The sequence below is a fragment of the Microtus ochrogaster genome, chromosome 21, assembly GCF_000317375.1.
Source record: "Microtus ochrogaster isolate Prairie Vole_2 chromosome 21, MicOch1.0, whole genome shotgun sequence".
NCBI lineage: Eukaryota > Metazoa > Chordata > Mammalia > Rodentia > Cricetidae > Microtus > Microtus ochrogaster.
The window spans coordinates 2,665,946-2,678,252 of NC_022022.1; the positions used below are offsets into that span (position 1 = coordinate 2,665,946).

At 44.6% G+C, this 12,307-nt stretch overlaps 1 protein-coding gene across 3 annotated transcripts in view; it reads left to right on the forward strand.

Moving 5' to 3' along the window:
* The first annotated feature begins 559 nt into the window (after positions 1-559).
* Positions 560-12,307, forward strand: part of Rprd2 (regulation of nuclear pre-mRNA domain containing 2) — a 58,112-nt gene continuing 46,364 nt past the window's right edge. For 2 of the 3 annotated variants that reach the window (XM_005356959.3, XM_005356960.3), the window contains exon 1: positions 561-2,174. In XM_005356959.3, the coding sequence (XP_005357016.1) occupies positions 1,970-2,174 (205 nt within the window). In that variant the 5' untranslated portion in view covers positions 561-1,969. Of the gene's footprint in view, positions 2,175-12,307 lie in introns of all 3 variants that reach the window. The other variant, XM_013349851.2, reaches the window with a different exon arrangement.

Genomic DNA, 12,307 nt, shown 5'->3' on the forward strand with positions numbered 1-12,307 from the left:
AAAAAAAAAAAAAGAACCCTGATTGGCTGACATTTGTATAGGGTTTCCTGATGACTGTGCGCTGGTAGGTGTTTCTATCTGCAGTGGTTGGAACGCCAGGAATTTCCTGTGGGTGAGTGCCCGATGAATTCAGGCAGGCCTCGTCTCCGTCTCAGGGTAAATAGTTGAGACCCCAGCCTCCATTGAATTTCATCGATGGCCAGAGTCCCATGTGATAAGGGTTGGAGGAAGAACTTCCTTTGGGTGACCTGCCCAGACATAGATTATCATGGCTGGCCCTGGCCCTCACAATATCAAGTCAAGTTGGAGGAATTTTGTTTTTGCCACCATTTTCCCAATCCTAAAACAGTTCTTGGCACAACATTAACGAATACTAAATGTGAACTTGATGAAACAGTTCCTTGCCGCAAAAACCTCTCTTCTGGGGCTGGAGAAATGGCTCAGAGGTTAAGAGCATTGCCTGCTCTTCCAAAGGTCCTGATTTCAATTCCCAGCAACCACATGGTGGCTCACAACCATCTGTAATGAGGTCTGGTACCCTCTTCTGGCCTGCAGGCATACACACAGACTATTATATACATAATAAATAAATTTTAAAAAACAATCAACAAAAAAGCCTCTCTTCTATTGAGGCATAATTAAAATGAAATTGGTCTATTTAGTAGGAATACACGAACCCCCAAATCTTCCCAAAAGATTAACATAGGCAGATGAGATGTAATGGCTAATGAGTCTAGGCTAATAAACGCAGTATTTAAGACTTGTAAACTATAGTGCTTTACAGAATTGTGAGTATTATAATCGACCAAAGAAGCCACATCTTGTCAATTACTCTTTCCTCGCCTCGAGAACTTTACAGAGAAATTTTTGTTTCATTTCCTTATTCCCTCTTTCTAGAGTGCTGACGGTCGACTGGCTGTGAATGATATCACCCAAGTCGGGTGTGTAACTCCGTTTAGTCCCGGAGTCTGAGTAGAGAACAGCTAGCGGGACAGGCGCATGCGCACCGCCTACCACGCCGCAAGATGGACGCCAGCCATTTTGTCACCCGTACACCCCCGATTTAGGGGCGCTAGCGGACGCAGCAGCGGCTTCCGGAAAAGTGGTCACAAAACGGTGTGAATTTCCCAGCCTTATGCGAGCTAAAGGCTCCAAGGGAGCAACCCCGCTAGGAAGCGAAAGGCAGGGAGGGAGCGCTACGCATCTCCAGCTTCCCCAGTCCCGCATGCCCCTTCCCCAGGTTTTCCTCCCAACCCGCTCGGCGCAGTCCTAACGCGCAGGCGCACGAGGGAACGCCGCACCTCTCAGCGCTCAGGGCTGGGCGACTCTTGCGCGCGCTTCCCCGACGTCTCCCGTGATTGGCCAGATCGCAGGGCCGTCAGGGCTTCAAGGGTGAGGAGGAAGCGGAGGGGCGGGGCTAGCGCGCGCGTGCGCGTTTCTTTAGCTGGTCCTCTGCTGCTATTGCGTTGCAAAAAAAAAAAAAAAAAAATTGTGACTCGGGCGCCGTGGGCCTTCTCTGTGGCAGCGAGCCTACAGGACAGCGTCCCGCCACCCGAGGGACGGTCCGGCGGCGTCGCGCTCCCGATGCCGAGGCCGCCTGGGCTCGCCGAAGTCCGGCCGACGGGATGAAGGAACGGCCTTGAGAGTTGAGGGCCGTGCGGCTAAACGTGTTGGCTTCGGCCGCCGGGCGTTTGGCAGGGCGTCGCATGGTCCCGGCCGCCGGTTCAAGCACGACCCCCGAACCCTAGTGACAACCCTGGGCCGCTGCAGCCCCGCCTCGGCGCGCGTGGGGGCCGCCCGCGTGCCCCGCTAGTCGTCCTGCCTCCCGGAGAGCCCGGCGCGTGCAGCATCCCCACCCCCTGGCCTCCCTCCCTCCCACGGCTCTCACGCACTCGCACTGATTGTTTTGCCCGCTCCCGCCGCCGTCGCCGCCGCCACAGGACCAGCGGCGCTTGTGCAAACCGGGAAGATGGCGGCCGGCGGCGGCGGAGGCAGCAGTAAGGCCTCCTCCTCGTCGGCCTCGTCCGCCGGGGCCCTGGAGTCCTCGTTGGATCGAAAATTCCAGTCGGTGACCAACACCATGGAATCCATTCAGGGCCTGTCGTCCTGGTGTATAGAGAACAAGAAGCACCACAGCACGATCGTCTACCATTGGATGAAGTGGCTGCGGAGATGTGAGTGTGGGGGCACCGGGAAGGGGGATGCTGGCGAAATGGAGGCTGTGCGGCCCCCGATCCTCGGGGCTTTGCCCGCGGAGCCGCTGCATTCAGTTGGGGTTCCCATTACAGCTCGGGCGCGGGTGCCCCCGAGCCCAGACTCCATTCCTAGGCAGGGTTGCCCTGGTCTGCAGGGGGCTCATTGCTTGGAATTTTTCCGCGGCTCCTTTGGCGTGACCTTGGGCCGTTGGGCCTAGACCCACGGGCGTCCGCGGGTTTCCCTCCCGAGCCTCGGAAGGTGTCCTGTTGATTTTTCTGAGCCTTCACGGAAATCGTAGCGTCCGTTCGTTCCTTCGAGGCCTTGGCGTGTTGGCGATTTCTGGGTTTCCTGGTCGTGGAGCTCTGAGCTGTCCCCTTCCCCGGACCTGCGGGGCCGTTCAGGGTTTGCTGTCGCCGCGACCCTGGGTCTGTGCCGATCGGGGAAGGGGCCTTCTCCTGGCCGGCGGTGCTGGGAGGAGGTGGCCTGTGAAGCGGGCTGAGCGCCGACGGGGCTGGGAGGCGGCCACCTGTTTTCCCTTCACCTGTGTGTGTGCAGCAGAAAAGTCAGGCTCGCTGGGAAGCTGTAGTCGGCATCACCGTTGCTACCGAAACATACACTGTCTCCGGCCACTTCCAGCCACCTGAACTACATTTTAGAGAACCGAGTTGGTTTGCATAGGCAATCAAAATGGGGCGTGTAGGCTTCTCAGTATTCTTTATTTTAGCATATACGTCCCCCCCCCCGTTATAGTTTCTTCTTCCCTTCAACCTGTGGGGCTCTCCCCACATCGCCGCTTTAGTGTAGAAAAGCGGTCTTCTAAAACTATAGATTGTTAAACTGGGCGTGGTGGCTCACGCCATTCTGGAGGCTGAGGCAGGAGGATTGCCACAAGTTTGAAGTTTGGGCTATATAGTAGATTCCAAGCAACCCTAATCCCAGTTCCATACATATTTATTAGAGTTTTAGTTTGCTCTCCCCCCTTCTAGCCTCTTGCCCGTGCCACCCATTTAACAGTTTGCTTATTGCACCGCTGTCTTTGCTTCTGGAATAGTGTTGAGTTTACTTGTTTGTGAACAAAATTAAAGGCCCCAAACTTGAAAGCTTTTGTATTTAAAGTTATTGATGGGACAGTTCTTTGAAATACAGTGCTGAGAAGGATACTCAAGAAAAAGATTAGGTAATCTCTGTTGACTATTATCAGATCTCTTCTTCATTTATTTCTTGCCAAATTAGAATCTGCAATATTAAATAATGCTATTACCTTCAAAGATTCACATGTTAAGTATCTGCTGCATGCCAGCCATATCCTTAAACCTTTTAATGTACTTTATAATCTAAATTATAACTAAGGAAATTAGGGCTCAGAAATGTGATTTTGCTAAAGGTTACTCAGCAGAATGTATTTAGGGTTCGAGTCTGTCATTAACTCTGGAGCAGTGTCTGATGTTTTGGGTCCATCAGTGCAGTAGTGCTGATGTGACGAGATCATCTTCCACCCTGTCTTCAGTTAGGAAGCAGCCTTCATTTCCTGCTGTTGCTCCCTGGTCCTTAAACTCTATGCTTATGCCATTTTCAAGAATAAGTTGGTTCCTATCTCTGCTTTGTGGGATCACAAGTGACAATGCTGTTTTTTTCTTAGTCAGCAATGAGACCAGAATTTTTCCTACTCCTGCTGCTGTTTTGTGTCTGAGCTTATTTCCTTTGTTGGTATGTTGGTACTAAGAGTAGGAGAGCAATATTTCATTTCAAAAGTACATTCTACACAATGTAAATAAAGTTAAATGCATTTTTTTAAAAAAAAAAAAAACCTGCTAGAGTGGAATTTAACTTTCTAACATAGCTGAGAATAATTTGTGGACATTCGCATTTACACCTGATGGATTTCTGGCTTACGGAACTTGGGTGCTGAAAAGTAAGACACAAATAGTTTTAGGCCTGCATTAACACTTATTTTTGTGTAGATCTTGACAGAGTTTGGTTGCTAAGTTTGCTTAGGCAAAATTGTGAGGTAGGTATCTGGGCATTCCCAATCCCTGTCCATTTTCCTGATGTCACTTTTGCTTCTCCCTTTTCTTTTGACATCGGTTCTTAGTCATTTAGACCTCAGTTAACTTTAAGTGACTGTGCTATAGACGTTCAGGAGATGTTTTCTGTCATTTTATGAGGCATCTAACCCAGGGCCTCCTGAATCCTGTGCAAACAGTCACTACCACTAGACTACACACACCTCAAGACCTCAGAGATGTTTTTACTGTTTCCTCAATCTTACGATGTGTAGTAATAACAGGCTTTTTTATGCATTGTAATGAAAACAATTAATGAGCAAGCATGCTTTCTGGAGATGGATTCGATAGGCAGGTTTCATTGATTTCATCTAGATATGTCTGTAACATTTGTTATCTTCTGTCTGAGCTACCCTGGCTGGTTTGATATTGAGTGTGTCGCCCACATTGGTCTCAGCCTCCCTATTGCTGGTTTGTAGTTCACCACCGTGCTTGTTTTCTGACGTGATCTTTCTACGTTATGAACAGATAGTAGGCCTCTACTTTTTTTTTTCTTTTTTAAAGAAACGGTCTCTCTCTGTGTAGTCCTGACTGTGCTTGAACTTGCTATGTAGACCAGGCTAGCCTCAGTCTAAACGAGATCAGCCTGTTTCTGCCTCTGAAGTGTTGAATTGAAGGAGTGGGCTACCACGCCCAGGTCATGCCTCTTCTTTTTAACCTTCCAGTGATGTTGTTGCAGTAGAGTTAAGTTTTTTGTACTGTGGCCCCTCCAAGAGCCTGTGTTACCTGTCCAGCCTTCTTCAGCTCCTGCCACCTTCTCTTGTGGATCTCACTTCAAGTATTACCCTCCTCAGGAAGGCCTTTTCTCATTACCTTCAATTCCTATTGTATCTTTCCTTTTCTTTCCTTTTTTTCCCCTTTCTTTTTTCGTTCAGTTTTTTCAAGGTGGGAACTCATTATCTATCTCTGGCTGGCCTGGAACTCACAGAGAAGCCTGTGCTTGCCATGTCTACCAGGCTGATTTCCAACTCATTGTGATCTGCCTGCCTCTGTTTCCTGAGTGCTAGTATTTAAGGCATTCAGCACCACACCTGGCAAACTTATCATCTTATTTTCAGCATGCTAAATTACTGTATTTACTTGTTATATCTTTATTACCTATTTTTCTCAATTGTCAGGGTTATGTCTTGTTTGTCCCTATATCCCCAAGCACTTGATATAGATCAGTAAATATTTGCCAAAATAGTATTGCAAAACGAGTAAAAAAATACTCCTGGCCTGGTTGCACATGCCTGCAGTCCAGTCACTTGGAATTCTGAAACAAGAGAATTACAGGTTTGAGGCCAACCTGAGCTATACAGTCTTAAAACCCCACCTCCAAAAAACTAGAACAATTTTTTAAAATTCCTGATTATGAAAGTGTTTATAATTTAGTGAAACATTAGGGATGGCTTGCTTGCTGGGTCAGGATGTATTATTATTTTTTCTCCTATTTTAAGTATAAAACAAGAGTCGGGCTGGGGAGATGGCTCAGTGGTTAAGAGCATTGCCTGCTCTTCCAAAGGTCCTGAGTTCAATTCCCGGCAACCACATGGTGGCTCGCAACCATCTGTAATGAGATCTGGTGCCCTTTTCTGGCTTGCAGACATACACACAGACAGAATATTGTATACATAATAAATTAATTAAGTATTTTTTAAAAAAAGAGTCAGTATAGAAAGATAGAAAAACTTTAGAATTAGAGCTATGTTCAGATCTTAGCTCCATTGATTCATCCTGGGTGTGCAAAGTACTTAAACCATGGCCTTTATCTTAAGAGATAAAGAGATACAGGGAGCATTGTACTCACAGAATTTATGGGCTGAGTTTAAGGAGATAATGCATCTATCTTAGTATAGAATTAACTTACAGAAACATGAATTATTTTCTGCTGAGATCCTTAGCTTTGCTTGGAGTACTGAGGTGAGGTTACCCCTCTGGGAGAGACTTAGATCAACCTCTTAGTGAATTAGAAGGTGGTCTGAACAAAAGGGACAAAAGTGAAACCCTGTTTCCTGAGACCTCTGTTTTATCTTTTAAAAAAATGATTTATTGTTGGAAGCAAGGACCTGTATTTTGAGACCTGATTTTATTTATGCAATCTTAAGTTCACAAGTAAAATATTCACCTTTGCAGGGCAAGTTCTGCACCTAGGAAATTAGCCTAGTGAGACCTGCAGGCCCCAGGCTTTAGAAGCCTTGAACATTTCCTTTATTAGTGAACAATCACAGACCCTCAGTATTTCCTTATCAGCTAGGGACGTCTCCAGACCTGAATTCCAGCAGACCTGACACCCTCCCCAATAATAAAGTGTGGCACCTGGATCAGAAAGCCTGTTTTGCTGTCATTCCTTTTTCTCCTCTAGGTTTATCAGGGACCCCTATTCGTATCCCGCTGGCCGGGATAATTTATTTTTATTTTTATTCTACACATGTGCCTGCCTTGGGGGTATGTGAGTTGGATTCCCTGGACCTGGAGTTGTGAATGTTGATGTGCATGCTGGGAACTGAACTCAGGTCCTGTATAAGAGCAGTATGCACTCTTAGCCACTCAGACTCAGTCTTTTTTTTTTTTTTTTTTTTTTGGAGACAGGGTTTCTCTGTGTGATAGCTTTGCTGTTCTGGAACTAACTCTTGTAGACCACACTGGCCTCACAGAGATCTGCCTGCATCTCCCTCCCTAGTGCTGGGATTAAAGGCATGTACCACCACTGCCCATCTCTTATTAATAATAATAATAGTATTATTATTATTCTATTTTTTTTTTTTTTGGTTTTTCTGGACAGATTTTCTCTGTAGCTTTGGAGCCTGTCCTGGAACTCGCTCTTGTTGACCAGGCTGGTCTCGAACTCACAGAGATCCACCTGCCTCTGCCTCCCGAGTGCTGGGACCCCCCAGCTCCATCACTTATTTTTAATCATTGAGTGGTTTGATATGTTTTAGGAAACAAAAATGAAAATTTAAATGAGTTCTGCAGGAAAAGTAGAAGTCTTAATTAGCAATCAATTGTAAACCAAAACATTGCATAAAACTTCATTCAGCTATTAAAGAATATATTTTTTTGCATTTATCTGTTTTGAGGCCCAGGCCACAGTGTATGTATGGTCAGTCAGAGGACAACTTGTAGGAGTCAGTTCTCTTCCTTCATCCTGTGGGTTCCAGGGATGGAACTCAGTTCATCAGGCTTGATGATTGACTCCTTTCCCACTTAAACAATCACACTGACCCTTCAGCCATCTTTAGTTAAAATTACAAAAAATAGAAAGGCAACTAGGTATAGTGGGACTTGCTGTAATCACAATATTTAAGAAGCAGAGCTAGGAGGATTAAGGCTAATGGAGGACCTGTCTACAGAAGAGAGAAAGGGAAAAAAAGAGGAAAGGATAAAGTATTTCTATAGTGCAGAAAACTCTAGATAATTTGTTTCTTATTCAAGCCTAGCCCATGTAGATTAGCTAGAATATTGAGGTATTGTGTCTCTTATTTTAATCTTTTAGGTTGGTAGAGGTTTGTTTTGTTTTTGAGCTAGGGTTTCCTGTAGTTCCGGCTGACCTTAAACTCCTTATCCTCCTGTTTCCAGTGGTGGGACTGATTGTATACTATGCCTAGCCTTTAAAAGTATGGCATAACCCAGGGATGAACTGTGTGGTGTTGGCTGTCCTGGAACTTATTATGAAGACCAGGAGACTAAACTTAGAGATCCTCCTGCCTCAGCATCCTGAGTGTTGGTATTAAAGATATGCCCTGAAAACCTAATTTTTTTTTGTTTTTATGTTTTTAAATTGACATAAAATTGTACATATTTATGAACACACACACACACACACACACACACACACACATATATATATATATATATATAATGTTCAAACCAAGGTAAATATTATCTCCTCAAACACTTATCTTTGTGGAGAATGTTGAAGTTTTAGTATTTACTGTGCATGTGTGCGCACACTATGAGTATATGAGTGTGTATGAGTATGAGTGTATTGAGTGTGTATGAGTGTTTTCCCTGCCTCTGTGTGTGTGTATGTGTGTATACCACTTGAGAGCTTGGTGCCTGCAGAGCCAGAAGAGTGTTGGTTCCCTAGAACTGGATACAGCTGTTTGTGATCTTCCATGTGGTGCTGTTACTGCTCTGTTGTTGCTTTTTTGGCTCTAGTCCAAACTAGCCTGGGATCACAATTACTGTCTTTTTTTTATTTATATATATTTTTTTAATGTGCTGCCTTGGTGTTTTGCATGCATGCATATCTGTATGAGGGTGTCGGGTACCCTGGAACTGGAGTTGCAGACAATTATGACCTGGTATGCGGCTGCTGGGAATTGAACTCCTGTCCTCTGGAAGAACAGCTAGTGCTCTTATGTGCTGAGCCATCTCTCCAGCCCCCCACAATTACTATCTTGATCTATGCAATGATTTCCCAGTTCAAATTTCAGGTTCCAAAGTGGACCATAGGTTCCTCTGTAAGAGCAGCAATTGCTCTAACCATTGAGCACTCTTTCCAATCCTGAGGTTTTAATATTTTGATTTGGTTTTGTTTGGTTTTTCGTGACAGGGTTTTTCAGTGTTGCTTGCTCTCTCCTGGAACTCCCTCTGTAGACCAGGCTGACCTCGAATTTACAGAGATCCGTCTGCCTCTGCCTCCCAAGTGCTGGGATTAAAGGTGTGCACCACGACTGCTGTGTTTGTTCTGTTTTTTATTCTTTCCCCACGGTGGGAGAAGTACTTATTTGATGTTCTGAAAATCATGTCTGTTTTTATCAATAAAGGGAAAACAAGTTGAACATATTTAAGTTTCATACTAAATAAAAACCTCTCTGAATGTGAGGTTCACTTACATTAAGTAATGAAAAAGTTTTGGTCATATAATGTTTGAGATACATACTAGTCAGTAGAGAGTTCAGTCTTATGGGATAAAAGAGTTTGAGACTGAGCTCAGAATCTTGAGATACCAGAGGCTGGTGAGATGGCTCAGAGGTTAAGAGCATTGCCTGCTCTTTCAAAGGTCCTGAGTTCAATTCCCAGCAACCACATGGTGGCTCACAACCATCTGTAATGAGGTCTGATGCCCTCTTCTGACCTTCAGGCATACACACAGACAGAATATTGTATACATAATAAATAAATAAATATAAAAACAAAGAATCTTGAGATACCAGAGGCATGTGATCTCCAGTACCACTGAACTTAATCTCAACCTGCTAGTTTACCTTTGGTTTTTATACTTATCAAAGACATGACACCATTTTGTGCAGGTCTGGTCTCTTCCTTCAACTGTTTACTTTCTTGTATGTAATCTATCTGTTGCAGCAGATACTTAGGCTAGATTTGTAGAGTATACTAATAATACTACCACACATACCCAGTGTATGACTAATATAGGTGAAGTAGACACTGTATTGAACTTTGAGTTACACAATACTTTTTGTTTGTATTTTGAGATGGAGTGTTATCTATGTTGTCATTGAACTCAGGATCCTCTTGCCTCAGCCTCCCAAGTAGCTAGAATGAGAGGAGAGACCACAGCATCGAGCATTTATCTACATGTATGCATGTATACTGTATGTTTGTGACTCACCATGTGGATGTTGGGAACTGGACTTGGATCCTCTGGAAGATCAGCTAGTGCTCTTGACTACTGAGCCATCTCTCCAGACTGTTTTCTTTTTTGTTTTTTTCGAGACAGAGTTTCTCTGTATGATAGTTCAGGCTGTCCTGGAACTAGCTCGTGTAGACCAGGCTAGCCTCAAACTCACTGAGCTCTGCCTGCCTCTGCCTCTGCCTCCTGAGTGCCAGGATTAAAGTCGTTTGTCACCACCACAGTTGCTCATCATTTCTTTGCATTTAGAACATTGAAAATCCTCTACAAGACACTGGAAAGTTGACTAAGCAGTTCAGGGTGCTTGTTGCTCTAGCATGAAAACCAAGTTTGGATCACAGAAACTATATTGGGCATCTCACAAACACCTGCAGCTCAGCTCCAAAGAGTCTGATGTCCTCTTCTGACTTCTGTGGGCACACACAAGTGCACATGCATTCACAGAGACACAGATATATAAAAAAGAACAGAAGAACTTGTATGAGCTGTTCTGAAATGTAGTTGTTGTCGAGCATAGTTTCCTTACTGTGCTGTAGAACGGGGGTTTGTTCCTCCCTCTAGCTGCACTCCTGTGCCTGTTAACCATCAGAAATATTTACAGAACACCTGCTGTGCCGGCTACTGTCTGGGCACTAAGATCACAGTGGGCAGGGCATTTTCCTGTCAGACAGCTTACTCTAGTGAGTTGAGACAGACAGCAGATGCATTGAATAACAAGTTAATTAAATCTATGGAAGGTGATAGATGCTATCAAACAGAAATGGGGACTGCAGGGTGTTAGAGAGGTTGGAGTATCAGATTAATGTGACTGAGAAGGTAACCTTTGAGGAAGAAGGCAAAAATTGGGCAATGTATGTAGGGGGTGGCTTGGTTGGTATATAGGTGCTTGCCACCAAGTCTGACAACCTGAGTTCTGTCCCCAGGACCCACATGGTAGAAGGAGAGAACTCCTGTGTGAGTTACACATATACATGCGCGCGCGCACAAAATATATATAATAAAAAATATTAATAGCCAGGTTGGAGAGATGAATCAGAGGATAAGGGCATTGTCTACTCTTTCAGAGGTTCTGAGTTCAATCCCCAGCAACCACATGGTGGCTCACAGCCATCTGTAATGAGGTCTGGCGCCCTCTTCTGGCCTTCAGGCATACAGACAGAATATTGTATACATAATAAATAAATATTAAAAAAAAGAAACAATAAGAAGACATTTGTGGCTGGAAAACAGTTAAGATGGAACTTTATTAGCAGATAGTTCAGAGTTTATGATGGGAGAGGGGGCACAGAGGCAATAAATAGATCAAAGGTCTTCTTTCCTTAGTAAAAAGTTTTTTGTTTTTTTTTTTTTTTTTTTTTTTTTGGTTTTTTGAGACAGGGTTTCTCTGTGGCTTTGGAGCCTGTCCTGGAACTAGCTCTGTATACCAGGCTGGTCTCGAACTCACAGAGATCCGCCTGCCGCTGCCTCCCGAGTGCTGGGATTAAAGGCGTGCGCCACCACCGCCCGAAGGTTTATTATTTCTGTGCATGAATATGAGTGTGCCTTAGTGTGTACATGTGCCTGTGCATGAATGTACAAAGAGAACATCAGTTCAGTTCTACACATGTGCCTGCCTTGGGGGGTATGCGAGTTGCATTCCCTGGACCTGGAGTTGTGAATGTCAATGTGCATGCTGGGAACTCAGAGCTAGAGTTTTGAACGGTTGAGAGTCCTTTTTTTTTTTTAAAAAAAATTTATTTTTGTTTTATGAACATTAGTGTTTTGCTTGCAAATATGTCTATGTGAGGGTGTTTGGGCCCCTGGAACTTGAGTTACAGACAGTTGTGAGCTGCCATGTGGGTGTGGGAATTGAACCCAGGTCCTTTGGAAGAGCAGTTGGTGCTCTTAAACTTGGAGCCATTTCTCAAGCCCCTCCCTCATCATGATTCTTTTTTTTAATATTTATTTATTATGTATACAATATTCTGTCTGCATGTATGCCTGCTGGCCAGAAGAGGACACCAGACCTCATTACAGATGGTTGTGAGCCACCATGTGGTTACTGGGAATTGAACTCAAGACCTTTGGAAGAGCAGGCAATACTCTTAACCGCTGAGCCGTCTCTCCAGCCCTCATCATGATTCTTAATAGGCACTTTAAGGACTTTAGATTTTGTTTTGTTTTGTTTTTGAGACAGTCTCTTGTGTAACTGAGACTGCCCTCAAACTTATCTTGTAGCTGAGGATGACTTTGAATTCCTGATCCTCCTGCATCCAGGTCCTGAGTGCTAAGATTGCAATCATATGCCACTTTGACCAATTTTAGCAGTGCTGGGGATTGAACCCCAGGTCTTGTGAATTCTAGGCAAGCCCTCTATGAATTGAGCCATATCCCCAGCCCAGAACTTTTATACTGAGAGCCATTTAGCAAAGGAGGGATAGTAACTGATTTATGATAGTATGGTGTATATGTGTCTGACTGAATATGT